We start from the raw sequence: 15,301 nt of genomic DNA, 5'->3' as shown, positions 1-15,301 counted from the left end.
TTCACACTTCATAACATTTAAAGAATATATGTATATATAAATCAAAGCCTTACATTGTTTTTATTTTTATTTTATTTTTATCTCAGGGTTTAGGATTTATTTTCTCTCCGAGCACCCTCAATACACTTGTTCATTTTTCAAGCAAATAACAAATTAAGCAATAATGTACTCTCACTCCTTCCTTTCCACCTCCTCTCCTTTATAGGTTTATGAAGTCTTGCAGCTGCATTCTTGGACAATACTCCCAGGAAGTGTGAGTCATATTTCTCTACTAATCATTTTAAACAGAGCAATATACTCATTCACTGCTTCAAGATATCTTTAGTGTTAGCAATGGGCCCCACCAGTAAACACCCTTTACCCTTTACCCAACTCCTGAACATCTATTTGTGTTACATCTGTAAACTAAGCAGTGAGAACCGGTTTTTAAATGAACTATTACATTCTCTGTCACTGAATACGTTATTTAATTTCAAATGACAGAGATTAATCCACCCAAACTAGCTCCTCACACTCTCTGTAGTAATCCTGTCGTGTACAGCATTAGTGGCTGACACTCGCGCTCATCTAACTTATCTTCCAGTCATCAAAACTCTCTTCTCAAAACATCTACTAGCCATCTTGTCCTAACACTCAGTAAACTGCCCGTCATCCCACGGACTTCACCCTCTCACTGCTCTCCCCAGATAGAGAGAACAGGGCCACCGCAGACCTGTACATTACTGTCAGCGGTCACTGTGTTGTTCATTTGTAGGTTTATACATTTGACACTGTTTTGTCTCTTAAACAAAATGAACTCTAGTGCTTAGGGTTTCTGTTTTATTTTTTCAAATACCGAGCGTTATCTGCATTGTGCCCAGTATCATAATCACTGTCAATATTAGAATAAAAAAAAGATGATGTTCTATGTGTGTTAAAGGAACTGAATAAGCTGCAGGTAGAAAAACAGACAGATCATTATTTCAGTCAGAAGTCAGTGTTACACCAGTCATGTACGGTATTTTATGGCAACAAGATCTAAAGTCCAGCAAACTTCTTCAGCACACAAAGGTCCTTTCCCAGCGGGAAGCTTTTTGGGTGGAGGGGGGGTGCCTGAGAGATGGCAGTGTGAAGCCTGTGGGGGCGCTCTTAGTGCCGGTCGTAAAGGTTGGCCAGTTTCTTGAAGCGCGGCCCCCAGTCGTTGAGGTAGTCATAGTCTTGGTCCCCGTCTGAGCTGCCCGAGGCGATGGAACTCAAGCTGCCAGCCAGAGAGCCATCGCCCTCATAGTCGTAGATGAGCGCGGTGTCGTATGGGGGCACGTTGGGGTCGTTGTCGGCAGCATCCAGGCCCTGAAAACGTGAATCACAAGGAAGCACAGTTAACCATATCCATTCTTTGAGGTCAGTGTGGACATTTCTCAAACGCAATCCCAACACGTGATTCTCCTGTGACCAAGCTAAGCGATTCTCAAAATTCCTCAATGTTTTTTACGTTTTTCTTAACATACACAAGCCCACTCATGTAAACCTTTCCCGAAGTATTGTTGTCTCAGTCTAAATCCAATACTCTTTAAAATTAAGACTTTACATTTTATTTTGGCAAGTAGCGTTTGTACTAAAATTTAATGATATCTATATCAGTCAAATACAAAGCTTTTTTTTTTTTTTTGTCAGTTCAATTAAGGGCTAAAAGGCTCTTTTCTGGCCAAACAAAAGAATTATCTTCTATTGAGTTCTTGATAAGAAAAAATCAATCTTTAGTGACTTCATCTCTGGCTCTTACATCATTGATGAAGTCTTCAATGTCAGTGGGGTCTGCTGGTGGTTTCCGTGGATACGAGGGTGAGGGGTAGTTGTACGGAGTGTCTTTCCGGAGTGGCTGCTTGCTTCGGGGTAGAGCCGAGACGGGCGGCGGGACCACCTCATTGGGGTTCCTCAGCTGGTCTATGTTATAGGCATTCTGAGGAAAGAGAAGGATGCATTAAGGTTTATGAACAAAATCCTCTGAATGAGGTGGAGTAATGTATAACAAGGAGATTACCAGTGTCAATGGGGAAATGCCATATAATGTCACCTGTGTTAGTGCTGCATATAGCGTTTCTGGTCTCATTGTAACCTTCCAGTTCAGTTCAATTGTTACTTTACTTTTATATACTTATATATGTATTGGCACTTACAGATGGTTCTTAGTTATCAACATATTTATGTGAAAAACACAGGTGTAATTCCACTCTGCTTGTTTGGTTAGTGTGTCAGTGTTCCTTTACTGTGAAGAGACACTCTTGACTGTGTGTGAACTGACCTCGTCCTCTTCTCCACCCCCCTGCTCATCATAGTTCAGCACGTTGTCTCTGATGTCGTCGTCCGACACTCCCAGCAGCCCCTTCTTGAGTGGCTCCCTGCGGCACTTCCCCACTGCGGCCACTAGCAATAAGAGCACTGTGGAGATTGAGCACGAATATCAGCTCCCTGGCCAGTCTGACAGCTCACATTACAGCAGTGTGCGATTGTCTCTTTTACCCTGTTATTGTGGCACTGTTGGCTGTGAGAAGCCACAAAGTTGAGTTAAAACAAACTGTTGTGGTGGTTAAGCAGACTGAATTAATCAATGAGATGATTCAGACTTTCAGGGTTAAAATAATCTAATCTCACTTCAACTTCAACCTTTTTAAACATGATGGAGAAGAGACACAGATACTAATGCCTGAGAGATGCCTCTGCAGAAGGGGAGTGTGATACAGGTTTGTGAATGGCTGTTCCAACAGCTCGACCAAGTTTAGTGCCCTTATTGCGCTGTGTATGTTGTGGTCTGATGGATGGACGTACGGAGCAGGAGGAAGATGCTGCCCAAGATGATGAGGAGGCCTGCCAGACTCAGCCCTGTCCTGCCTGCAAAGAGAGCACCCAGCATAGGCTTGCACTCCCCGGCAGTGCTGCAGTGGCACACTGACACATTGACCCAGTACATCTGAAAGAGTTGGGGCTGCCCTGAGTCAGACACCATGATAGGGACGGAATACAGGCCCGCCTCCATCTCTCTGGCCAGCTGCAGCACCATGTGTGTATCTGAAGGAAGAGCAGAAAAAATAGATGGCATCACCTTGTGTTCCTGCATATACAAAGTTGGGAGAGGCTAAATATGAGGAGAAATGCAGGGAAGGATTTTTGCATTTATGTGGCAGATGGTAAAGAAGGAGAGAAACTCACTGTACATCCGACATGGGCTCACATGTCACAAGTGTGCCACAAGGGAGCAATACATGTTCCTTCATGAGCTCATCTTACACATTAGCAGAGCAACAGCAGAAACCAACACACATATCAGCTCCCATCCACTCCATCTGTGTACTAAGTTCTCTTCATTGCCAGACTCTTACCATTCAGGGAAACTATGGTCCAGTTGGCTGGGAACTCAGAGCTGAGGGGCAGAGCAAAGTCGAAGGGAGCTCCGTGAGGGGGCTGGTCCTGATCCAAAGCACCCAGAAGCAAGCCGGTGCCCTTCTCTGGGTCACTGCACACCGCACCACTGAGAGGGAAGAGCTCCGGAGGGTAATCATTGACCTCGGTCACTGTGATCTCCACTGTGGCTGTGGCTGTACTCCTGTCCATCCCTGGGAAAGACAAGTTGAATTGAAAGAGTTGTTTTTGTTTGTTTGTAAGAGGAGCATCCAAAAAAAGCTCTTCTCTCCTTCGTAACACAATTCACCATCCAAGACAACCATTATAACAAATTGGGGTGGGGGGGGGGTTGGGGCGGGGGTTGGGGCGGGGGGGGGTGGGGCAGGGCGGGGAAAGCAGTGTACTTCTCACCTGTGTCTGACACTCTGATTACAGCTTTGTAAACGTTGTCTGTCAAGAAGCGGGAATTCTTATTAATTTGCTTATTGGCCCTGATTTCTCCATTTTCTTTGTTCACGAACAGCCAGTTGTCAGGGTCCAGTTCAATGTAGTACCTGTTCAGAAAGAATCCACGTTCACTGACTTGGATAAGAGCTAACTTGACTTCTTTGAGTCAGTCAACTGGCGTATTGGCATGGCTGTCTCTTGTGTGTCCAGATACTGTCCTCTATCAGCCCTTCTGCAGGGTTCATGTGTCTTTTAGAATTCAGTGGCGCCTGAACGGCTTTACTATTTTGTGTTTAGAACTATTGCCATTATTGTAGTGCTGACTGTGGGACACGTCCATGAGTGCCTGCCTCACCTGAGCTCTTGCCCCTCGGGGTCAGAGGCGATGTTTTTGGCCAGCAGCGTGTTCTTGGAAGTGCCCTCTGGCACCGTTAGTTTGATGGGATCCTCTCGGAAGCCTGGCGTCTCATTCATGTCGGTTACCCAGATAGTAACCGTGGCACTGCTCGGCAGGTCCTTCGGTGCCTTTGAGCTGAGGGGGCTGTTGTTCTCCGCTGTTATTGTCAGCTGGTACTGTGCCACCGTCTCATAATCCAGGGCCTGCAGAACAATAATGACTTTGTGGTCACAGCATGGGCCCTGGGGGCTTCTATGAAAGCATTTTCTTTTTATTATGTCAGTTGAATGCAGGTCAGTTTCATATCACTTTGACACTTCAGACTTCACATAACACATTCTTAAAAATTGAATACTTTGCAGTATAACTTGGTATCTTGAGGTACATTGGCCCTGTCAGCATGCCGTCATCTCTGCAACCTGCCAAACGATGGCACCAGAGCTCCCTGATTGACCTGGGCAGTATTGCCTTAATTCTGCAGGTATGCTGTACCTACCAAAGAGCCTCTGCCCAGCCTCCCTATGGGTCTGCAATTCATGCTGAACTATGTGCAGCCCCTAACACGTCACATGTAATGTGAGAAGGAAATTCAATATTGGAATGGTTTTGTTTTCAGTTTAATAATGTCAGCTCTCTAAAATAAACTATACCCTGGTTTGCAGATTGCTTACCTTGACAACAGACACGATTCCCTCGTTACTGTCAGCGTCTGTACTGATGGCAAAATGTCTGTCTGGATCCCCTTCCACGATAGTGTACTTAATTATCCAGTTTGGGGTCCCCTCTTGGTCCATGTCGGTTGCATTGATTCTTCCAATGTCAATATTGTCTACGTTCTCCGGCACTTCAAATGTGTACTGCAAAATGTATTCATATGAATTAACCAGTCTGGTAGAGAAGAAGAATCTCTTACATGATGTCTGAGCTATGTAAATCTTTTTCTTGTGTTATAGCTGCCATCCAAAACCTTTCTCTACTACAATGACTGTTCAGATCATTGTAATTTTGCTGAAATTGTTGTTTTCTAATGCAAACTAGGAAGCAATATACAATTGACAGTTTCCATAATGTTTTATTTTAAAAATGCCCTTGGGTGAGAAACTGTTTTGCTCAGTACTGATATCATCATATATCATCACAACTAAGCTGTGCTGTTAGAGTGTGTTAAGTGACATAATTCTAGTCCAAATCATAGCTTCTCCCCAGTGAAATTAGTTTAAAACGTGTGTGTGTGCGTGCGTCCGTGCGTGCGTCCATGCGCGTGTGTGTGTACATACTTATAGATGGAGAGAGATGTTTTGTGCCTACTTGGATGGCAGCCACACAGAATTCTGGAAGATGGTGTAAGAGTGAGGGGGCACTTACAGAGTCTGGGTAGAATTTGGGAGAGTTGTCATTGATGTCAGATATGTATATGATTGCCATTGAGTATCCAGTCAGTCCCAGTCCAGACATGTCAGCCACCTGCAGTGTCAGATTGAAGCCCTCCACCTCCTGAACAACAGAGAAGACAGCACTGACTCATTAGCACTCTGAAATCCTTATTTACCAGCTGTTTTGCAAAACAGGCTTGCAATGTAATGGGGGAAAAAAAAGTTATTTTTACATTCTTTTAGTGCACTGTGGGAAAGGAAGAGAAGCAGCTGTTTCTGCAGGTGCAATCTGTGTACTGTGTAGCTTATTTGTAGGACATACGTGCACCTCGGAGACATGTAGACAGAGTGCGTCATTTGGGGGGGTGGCCAAACCTGAGGCATCAAGGCAGCTCACCTCTCGATCCAGACCTACTTCCCGCGTGAAGATGATACCAGTCTGATTGTCGATCCCGAACATGGTCTTGTTAATGCGATAGGGGGGGATGCTCTCCTGGTGGACGATAGAGTAGGACAGGATGGCGTTTTCTGTTTCTGGGTCATCATCATCTATTGCTGACACAGTCATCACAGATGTGCCTGTAAAATCAATGAAAACAGTGTCTAAACTAAAATTTAACTACAGTTTATCACGCTTCTATTTGTTGATTCTATCTGCAGAGCACTTGGATAAAAATGGTAGTCAAGATGGTGCCTATAGCACTTCTGCTCTAAGCAGAATAAATGAGCTTTATTTGTATCACTCTTGTTTTGTGTTGTTGGAAACAAGTTATATGTGAAGCTTACATTTGCAAGCTAAATGTACTCAAGTGTTTATATATTGAGTTGAAATGTGAAGTGGAGAAAACTTACCTAAACTCATCTTGAAATGTTAGAATTTGAAAATGTATAGCATAGATAGAATTTACTTCTCTGCAACTGGTTTGATAAATCATTACCATAAAAAATAGCGGGCTTGAAAAAGGAAGGTATGGTAGTTCTCCCCGATAGCTAAACATTTTCTTCTTGGCTGTGTGGCTCACCTGGTCTAGAGAATTCTAGGACACTTCCCAGGTATTCTGGCTCTGTGAAGACGGGCCTGTTGTCATTCTGGTCCACCACGATGATGTCCAGCAGCGTGGCGTTCTCCACGAGCTCACCGCTCAGTCCCAGCGCATACGCTTTAATCTGGGAAAACAAGTTACACCTTCAGACCAAAACAGTGCCTTGTAATAATACTCATCCAACGATAAACTTGTGATTATTTTATAATTCAAGGTTAAATATGTACATTCCCAGAATATGCACTCAAGATTAACAAGCATAGTGTAGCACCAGTGTGGGCACAAAAACAAGCATCTGACTGCTATAAGACTTTACCTTGAACTTGCTGTGTGTTTCTCTGTCAAGCATTGTCTTCAAGGTGACAAATCCAGTCTTCTCATCAATCTCAAAGTAGCCTTTGGGCTCCTGGTCAACCCCTGGCCCCTCCAGCTTATATATGACCTCCCCAGGTTTCCGTGTGTCAGACTTAATCTGAAAGTAAGAGAAAGGATGACCGGTAATGGGCTCTGGGTAGCATTGTGGGTACATTACAGATAGAATGAAAGTGAAAAAGATAAGCTACCTGGACCAGTGTCTTTGGGATTTGCTTGTTGTTCTCCGGAGTGTGGATTGGAGGGATCACCCATGCTCTCTTCACCCGCTTCAGGCCCTCAGACCCCGCAGTCTGTCGCCATGGATACAAGACCACCACGCTCTGCTCTTCCTGCGCTGTCGGAGGTGTACTCCCGACCTGTCACAAAGCACGTTGACAGATATTACAGCAGCCAAACCACGATGTGTGCACAAAGATGGAAAATTAAAAGAGGACCAAGTGGGGCTAATCACTTAGGGTTTGTTTATAATGCTTTCTAATTACTATTTTCCAGTTCAATCTTATAGTTCAGCGATTGTCAATAACGGCAATTAGGGAAGCAAAAGAAATTGACCCAAAAAAAGTCAGTGACCCTTGGGTAGAGAGAAGGCAGTGTCTCTCCAGTGGAATGCAGTCTCCGGCCCCGTCCCTAATGTGGAATGCCACAGCTTGGCGTGGGCGCAGGGGAGGAGAGGAGGGCTGTCGGGGTTGGGTTTCACACTCTGACTCGATCATATTTACCCCGAGCAGCTGTCAGACCAGGAGACCAACGCAAGCCTTCCCACTCAGACACACAAATACACATACAAACACCCTTTTATCTGCCAATTTGCAGCTGATCGGAAAATGATGGCTAGCTTAAGAATGTATGACCAAAATGATCCATGTGCCCTGTGTTCCCATTCATGTTCACAGAGGTGCCGCTCCCTGGACTGTTTTCGTGTTGCCCTACATATCAGAACCTCCGCGTCTCGCCTTCTAATTGGAATCTGTCTGAAACTCAAAGGACAAAGGGCACGCTATTGGCTCGCATTGGTAGCGAGCTCCGACTGATAAAACGTCCTGTCGCCTTCTACTGAACACCGTTTCCTGCAAAACTATTTTGAAAATCTTATTTTTGGGCTGTTCGATTTTCAGAAAGTAAGTAATAGAACTCAAAATGGGAATCCAGCATTGGAATTGCAAAATCCCAGACACTCATTTTAGGATTCTGAAAGCTGAACACAAATGGAAAAGCTCAGAAACTACTGCAATGCACAATAAGCACCTGGAGAAAATACTTTTCAGAACAGCCCAGTGAGCAATAGCAATGGTAATTGTGTTAAAAGGGATTCAGTGAAGGGACATTATCAAGTCGAGCAGCTAGTAAAGTCACTGTCCTTCTCAATCACAGAGCGATCATATAACTGACTGCACTCTGGCATTCCTCTGTTCGCCTGGTGAGGAATGGCAGTTATCACAGGCATGCAGAGACTGAGGAAAATGCCTAATTTTAGACCATCATAATGTATGAACGGCACTCACAGTTACTGGCTTCCTGTAATAATCAAAAGAGTTGTACACACACTCTTTCTAGGTCACTCAGTTCCCCCTTCTTCGACAGCCAAGTTGGAAATCACTGACACTTTCATTTTCTTTTTATTCTTCCATTTAAGACTGGACTGTCTCTTCTTCTGTCCTAATATTACAAATACTGTAACTCAGGGATATTAACAAGTGCAGATGTTTCTTAATGCTATCTGTGCCAAAGCAGAGAGGCACTGTCTGTGATTTCTGATTTTACCAGGTTGTGTGAGACTTCTACAGCAAAATGTCCCGGTGAGTGGAGAGGTGAAGATGAGTATTGCCAATACAATTGAAATTGTATCTGACAATAGCTAAAAAAGACACATGGTGACTTCCCAGATGGAGCCACTGATGTTTTCAACAGTCAAGGGAACAGACCACACAGCTCTGATCAAGATCTGCTACCTCTTTGTTTCCCTTTATCAATTAGTTAAAATGGGAATGGCACACTTCAACAAGCTGAGTGATTAGCAACACACCTGTCTCTTTGGCTGCTGAAATTAATGGATTTTGGTGACTTTGAGATAGTTTTACAAGTGTCCCCTGCTCCCTTCCCCCCCTGCTTCAGGCGTGTATGCTGTATTTGAACAGTTGCTCTAGAGCACATGGAGGCTGTCTGAGCCTTGTTGTTTCAGCGGTGAGCATTAAATCCTGTGATTAGGAGCTATTCTTCACATGGCCTGAACTCAGTCTTAAATTCTGTATTGAACTGTAAATGATAATGTCTATCAAACTACCGAGGCAGCATAATAATTCTACATTGTTTATGGCTGACTGTTTTTGTTGTTGTTTAGTTTTGGTAATAAGCAGGTATCTTGGTTTGTAGGTTGTGAGATAATGTACATTTATTATAATAGACATTTCAGTTATTGTTGTGTAAACCATTTTAATTTGTAGCTTAATATTTCATTCAATGAACACGATAGTTTTTAAAAAGCTCTCTACAAATATTTTGTTAAGTGAGAAAAACCAAAACCTACAAAATCTTACACTGTTAGTTTCTTGCATACTATTAGTACCCATATTTTCTTTCACTTTGTGATACATTCAGCTTTCAGTTTCTTTACTATTTGGAAAGAATTGTTAATGATATTCAAAAGATAGTTAATAATAATGAGACATTAAATCAAACCCAATCCGCTGTGTGTCACCCACTGTTGATTATAGTATAGGTTTAATATATCCTCTGTTGGTTTTAATTGTTGAAAAGGGATACATTTTGTTTATTTAATTTTTAATTGCACTGTGTTTGAGGAATTTACAGGCATGGACAAAAGATCTCACATTGTTTTGGGGAGGGTAGGCCAGATGTTCAAATTTAGAGAAGATCATTTGAAGCTCTCCATAAAATACATCTGAGCTGAGGTGCTGCTGTGAGAATATGAACGAATCTGGAGCATCATTGTGAGAGAGGTAGGGTGGGAATCCCAGGCTCCTGGGCGAGCCCTGTGTCACTCAGGATGCCAGCCTGCCGGAGATCTGCAGTCTTCCTGACCAGCAAACGCAGGGCTACTGCTGTGTGCACAAGCTGCGTCTCCCTGTCATTACTGCAGCCCGTTTGACTTAATAAAATGGCTGTATGTAATCTCTTCTCTCAAACCCCTGTAACTGATTTCAGTGGAAAACCAAGTGCCCAAGTACAAAAGGTTGTCAGAAGAAGTGGTGCTTAGGACTTAGCACAGCATGCCAGTCTTCCTCATCCACACCCCACCTAAATAAAATAAACTGTAAAGGTATACACATTTAATTAATTGTGAACAATCTCCCTCCCTGTACCAGGAAATTAGCCATACCATCACAAACAGACATACAGGCATTCCAGATTAATGGTCCACATATCTAATACTCAACAGTTTATTTAAGGTTTAATCACAAGCTTCGTAAGGAAGGTGTCCTCAAGGACAGAGATAATTGTTCTCAGGTGTGGGTAATTAAGCTTATTGTAAAACTTGCTATGTAATCAAGTCTGATCTGCAGCTTTGTATACTCACACATGCTGTACACGCATATGGGCGCACACACATACCCACTCATAAACTCGTATTATGGCTTTGTGAGATCTGCAAACGGTATAATTTAAATCTTAATGGCCATTTAAAATTCCTGGCCCAGGGTGGGCGGAAAGGAGTGTTGGGGAGATTGGCATTCCACAAAAGTCCACCGCATGCCAGTGCACTCCCCCGTTCAGAAGGTAGTACATTCCAGTTGAGCAGCGCAGATGGCTGGGTCAGTTGGGTCGAGCCGTAGGTGGGTGAGCAGCGAGCGAGGGGAGGGGATGCTTGAGGACTGTCAAACATCACTTCTTAATGCTCAAATTAACAAGACCATGGATTTCTTTTAGTAACACAGGCTCAAGCATGTTCTTACTTCCAGCAAAAGTACTTGTAAATGTCATAATCAAGTGAAAGCCTTTTTCAAATATCCGTAAAAGCAGTTTGGCAGGACACTTTTCAAACCAAAATCAATTTTACAGGAGATATTTTTTTTCTGTACTTATACATTAACTTCCCATCATCTTATGTCCTATAACATTATGGAAGTGTCTTAGTAATCCTGCTGCCATGAACTATGTTTACAATCTACAGGTTTTCTGTTCCTTCTATCATAGGTCCTTATTCCTGTGACATCAGTTCAGTTCAGTTCTTTAAAATGGTTATTGATGTTATGGAAAGATTAATGTAAAATATTGTAACACCAAGGGCATAATGAAACTGCATTTCACAGAATCCTTTTACATTGAGCTTCTGCTTAATCTGTGAGAAATAAGTCTATGAAACACACTTAGACTTTACACATATTGCATGTTTGTGTATTTGTGTATTTTTTATTTGTGCCATTTAGATGAAAACACAGTGAATTACCTGATGAAATAACAATATTTTACTGTGGATGTGACTTAAATACAAGTATAGCTGTGTCAGCTCACCGGACAACACTTTAGATTAGAGATATGCTGAGGAGGGAATCGGACAGGTGTCCTGCTTATTGTGCTTGTGTCCTCAGGGCCAGTGTGCACCTCACTGGGAAGAGGTGTCTGCCCAGTGCTTGACTTGCAAGGGACTGAGCTTCTATTTAAAGCAGTTTCAATCAAGACAACAGATGACTTTTCTTGTGGACATGTGAGTTTGCCCTCGTATGGCTGTAGCCTGTCTAGTGAAGAATTTCCTTAATGCCTAGGGGAGCACATGCCACGATCTTCCTCATGGTGTGTATCATCAGTGGATTTTCAGTGGTGACTTGGTCTGCTGGTGTGGGGTTGTGTTTGTGTGGCTTGTCTGGCACTTTGCAAATGTCAGTTATTACAGTACTTCTAGAGAAAAATGTCACATTTTTTCCAGTATGCCTCTTGAGTGAGGAAGTTATGAGATATTTGTATTTTTTGTTTTGTTTTTTGGCTTTGGGGCTGCCCACAAACCTGTTCATTTGACCTAAGCTAACTTAGGGACAGAAATACAAAAATCAAGTACAGTGTGGTTCATTCTTTGCTTGTTAATCTCTAATGTGGTTGTGGCCTGGGCTCTTAAATGCCACTTTAGCTAGTGGTAACTTTTGAAAAGGCTTCTTGAAACCAAAGGAGAGGGAAGATATTTCTCTCCCACTGGGATGTTATTTTGCTTTCCCAACAGGCTTCCTCACAGTCATTGTTGAAAAGTGTTTTCAGGCTATTTTTTACCAGGACAACTAACTAAACTAGCAAAAAGAAACTTCAACAGAAATGAGAACAAATAACCCCTAATTATACAGACAGCATGGCATTACACCAGGGTGTACCTGAACCAGAGGGCTGCTGGCTCTTCTGGTTTTTATTCCACCTGAGCTGTTATCATCATAATTGATCTGTTCATTTTCTTATTCTTTCTTAGCCAAAGCAGTTGGCTATTACATGTGACCTATAAGAGCTACAGGCTATTAAGGATGAGTGTTATGAACAACCAACAAATTATACAGAGCGAGTAAAGCTGGAAATTGAACATAGAAACAGATAGCATAGAACCCTTTCTGAATCTTATCACAAGGTTTGGAGAATGTCAGGGAATTGAATACACTGTATAATGCAAAACCTTATAAAATGAAACGCATTAAAACAATGCAAGCAATTACACCCTGGAGAGAAGAACTTTAAAAAAAAAAGAAGCGCAAGACAGAAGATCTGCCTCTGCAATGTGTTTTTGTTTTAGTTGTTCTCCAAGGAGCAACAGTCAAGTGTTTTATAGATAGGTTTACTCTGATTTCACAGTTTGGGAGTGTCCCGGCACTCAATCACCACGAGGGATTAATGTGCCGACCAAACACCAAATACATTTACATCATCTGGGCCCAGCTGCTGCAGCACACTGCCTTCTTTCAAAGGGCCCTGTCAATGAGGGCACACATTCCCATTTCATGCTGTTTGGGGATTTGTCCTGAAGATTTCTGAGGTGCTTAGCCCTCATTTGTTTCATATTTGTAAAATGTGGATTTGATGTGATTTCACTCACCTTCTCATACTTTTTGAACATCCTTCCAAAAAACTTAAATATGTCTAAACTGGAACTTTTATAGCAGTGTGGTTGATGTTGAATCTGTTGATATTTTTCTATATTGACAGAAACAGAGCAATTCCTGTCCTCTCTATATAATTAGAATATGTGCTGAATATTTGGGTAACAGATGACTGAAGGTGGAAATATTAATCTGATCCCTGCAGTAATGGATCTAAAGTTTGAAATATTGTATTGTATTTTATTATTTTAGGTTGATATAACCTTTGTGTGGGTTTGAAGATTTTAAAGAATTAATGGTAATGAAAGTCTAATTCTAATTGAATTGCTTAAATAAACTCTGTTTGCCAATACAAACCCTAGCCTATACTGGCACTGGAAGAACTGCTTTCCCCACAGCACAGTGGCAGAGAGCTCACTGATGACTCTCCCTGAAGATTCACTTTATGCCACAGGGGTCACTGTTGAATACCAAGCCAAAAAGCACTGTCCAATTTGTCCACTGTCCCCCAGCACTGATGATGCCAATCTTACTGTGCGCCACCTTTGAGGAACTATGATGTAGCACACTTTAGGACTCACCCTGCACTCTAAGCAGATGCCATTACTGTTAAAGCCTCCTGAGAGATGAAAACTCTCACTCAACATTGCAGACAATATGTGTGTTCATTATTGACCCCACTGAGAGAAAATGCCCTTCTGTCAGTAGGGATTAGTACTATGTGCCGCTTTTAGGTTTTTTTTTTTTTTTTTTTTTTTTTTTTTTTTTAACTATTTATTTCACATGAACATTATTATTTTATAATATTTTGCTTGGCAGTCACACTTACCCAGCGTGGCAGTCATTTGAAATAGTGTCTTTTCATATTCTGTCAGTACCTTTAATAACTGTACGGTTCCTGCACGCTGACCTTACACCACACAACACCTACAGACTTCTAATGGGTGACACGGATGCAATTTAGCAGGACAAAGAAATGAGTGCTTACCCTTGTTCTATAGAATCTCTCTTTACTTATTAACTAGTCTCACCAAAATAGTTGCAGGTGCTTTGATTGACTGTGTGTTATGTACATTTGCATTGTTTATTATGAAAAAACTAAGAGTGCTCTCAAAAAAAACATTTAATGAGGAGGAAATAATGTAGTGCTTTTATTAACTCTCACTAATGCTATAAGGCACTGTGTACTCTTGCAGTGCTGTCACCTTGATAAAGTATTCTAGGTTTAGAGGATGTAATGGCACAAACTTTCTCTGGTCATCATGTTTGTGGACAATTAGAATTGCCCCCAGTACGGAAGCAATTTTAATCACAGCTGCTCTTACACAGGTCATATTCCCATTTCGGTCATTATAGTTTATGTGGGTGCTTTAATGGAAGTGATGACGGTTGTAAACTAGTATTCCCACAGTATTACTCCAGCAAAACGGCAAGCAAAAAAACCCATCTGAAACACATTGTTCTGATCCTTTAGATTATATATTTTAAAGCCTAACGTCATTGTTATAATGGTTACTGAGTCTGTTTACTCTTGTTGATTTTAGTTACTCCGTTCCCTTCAGTAGACTTCTTCTGACTGAAATAAGACCAAAAGCTCAATGAAACCTGTCAGTCAGAACATATTGTGACTTTGATAAAACCATGGAGCTGTGATTTCCATGTCACCTACTTTTAAGATTTCCCTCCTACCTTCCTGAAGTATGAACAAAACGGAAGAACACAATATCGAGATGTCTTTGTGTGTAGACGACTGCTAAAATCATTGCAGCGTCTGTCCCTCCTGTCTGAACCAAAAAACAAAATCTCCCAAATATCCTTACCTGCCAAACAACGGCCACCAATATACACAGTCTTGCCAACACCTTGAAAGACATCTTCGGTGTACTTCTTAAACCGCCCGACAGCTCCAAGCCAGAGAGAGAGTAGTTTGGTAGCAGAACTGTCCAAGGGGCACGCAGACTTCCTGAGGAACACTGGATGGAATGAAATGTCTCATATCTTACTCCCTAGCTGGGTCCTAAAAAAAAAAAGAAATGTGCCGATTGAGTGACAGCACATGTGCAGTGAATGCATGGGAGGACTGAAATATTAGCCCCCTGACACACACACTCGTAGGGAAAAGGGGAGTGGGGGGGGGTTAATGTTGTTGGAAGGAGAGAGAGGGAGAGAGGCAGAGCAGTTGGTACTAGTAAAAAGAGCCAGCCAACCCACTGAAGGTCAGATATCAGCAGTGCCCACTTGGCTACAGTGGACTAGCGATTT

At 42.3% G+C, this 15,301-nt stretch overlaps 1 protein-coding gene across 1 annotated transcript; it reads right to left on the bottom strand.

The window, feature by feature from the left end:
• Window positions 1-54: 54 nt before the first annotated feature.
• On the bottom strand, window positions 55-15,084 carry cdh15 (cadherin 15, type 1, M-cadherin (myotubule)). The gene is made up of 14 exons (XM_066713744.1): window positions 14,860-15,084; window positions 7,202-7,369; window positions 6,955-7,110; window positions 6,618-6,762; window positions 5,993-6,174; window positions 5,588-5,716; window positions 4,894-5,079; window positions 4,181-4,425; window positions 3,790-3,932; window positions 3,357-3,590; window positions 2,806-3,045; window positions 2,282-2,418; window positions 1,763-1,939; window positions 55-1,329 (listed from the first exon to the last, which is right to left on the bottom strand). The coding sequence occupies exons 1-14, from the start codon at window positions 14,911-14,913 to the stop codon at window positions 1,129-1,131; spliced, it is 2,397 nt and encodes a 798-aa protein (XP_066569841.1). The 5' UTR covers window positions 14,914-15,084; the 3' UTR covers window positions 55-1,128.
• Between the last annotated feature and the right edge of the window lie 217 nt (window positions 15,085-15,301).

The sequence above is a fragment of the Amia ocellicauda genome, chromosome 9 (assembly GCF_036373705.1).
Source record: "Amia ocellicauda isolate fAmiCal2 chromosome 9, fAmiCal2.hap1, whole genome shotgun sequence".
NCBI lineage: Eukaryota > Metazoa > Chordata > Actinopteri > Amiiformes > Amiidae > Amia > Amia ocellicauda.
The sequence above is the reverse complement of the archived record's forward strand: the minus strand, read 5'-3'. Positions and strand labels throughout refer to the sequence as shown.

Bases quoted from the DNA above. Each gene is read 5' to 3' on its own strand.
- cdh15 (XM_066713744.1), bottom strand. From the start codon at position 14,913: ATGTCTTTCAAGGTGTTGGCAAGACTGTGTATATTGGTGGCCGTTGTT. The intron at 6,175-6,617 runs GTGAGCCACACA...TTGATTTTACAG, and splicing joins CCTAGAATTCTCTAGACCAG to GCACATCTGTGATGACTGTG. The intron at 3,046-3,356 runs GTAAGAGTCTGG...CTCTTCCTTCAG, and splicing joins GACCATAGTTTCCCTGAATG to ATACACACATGGTGCTGCAG.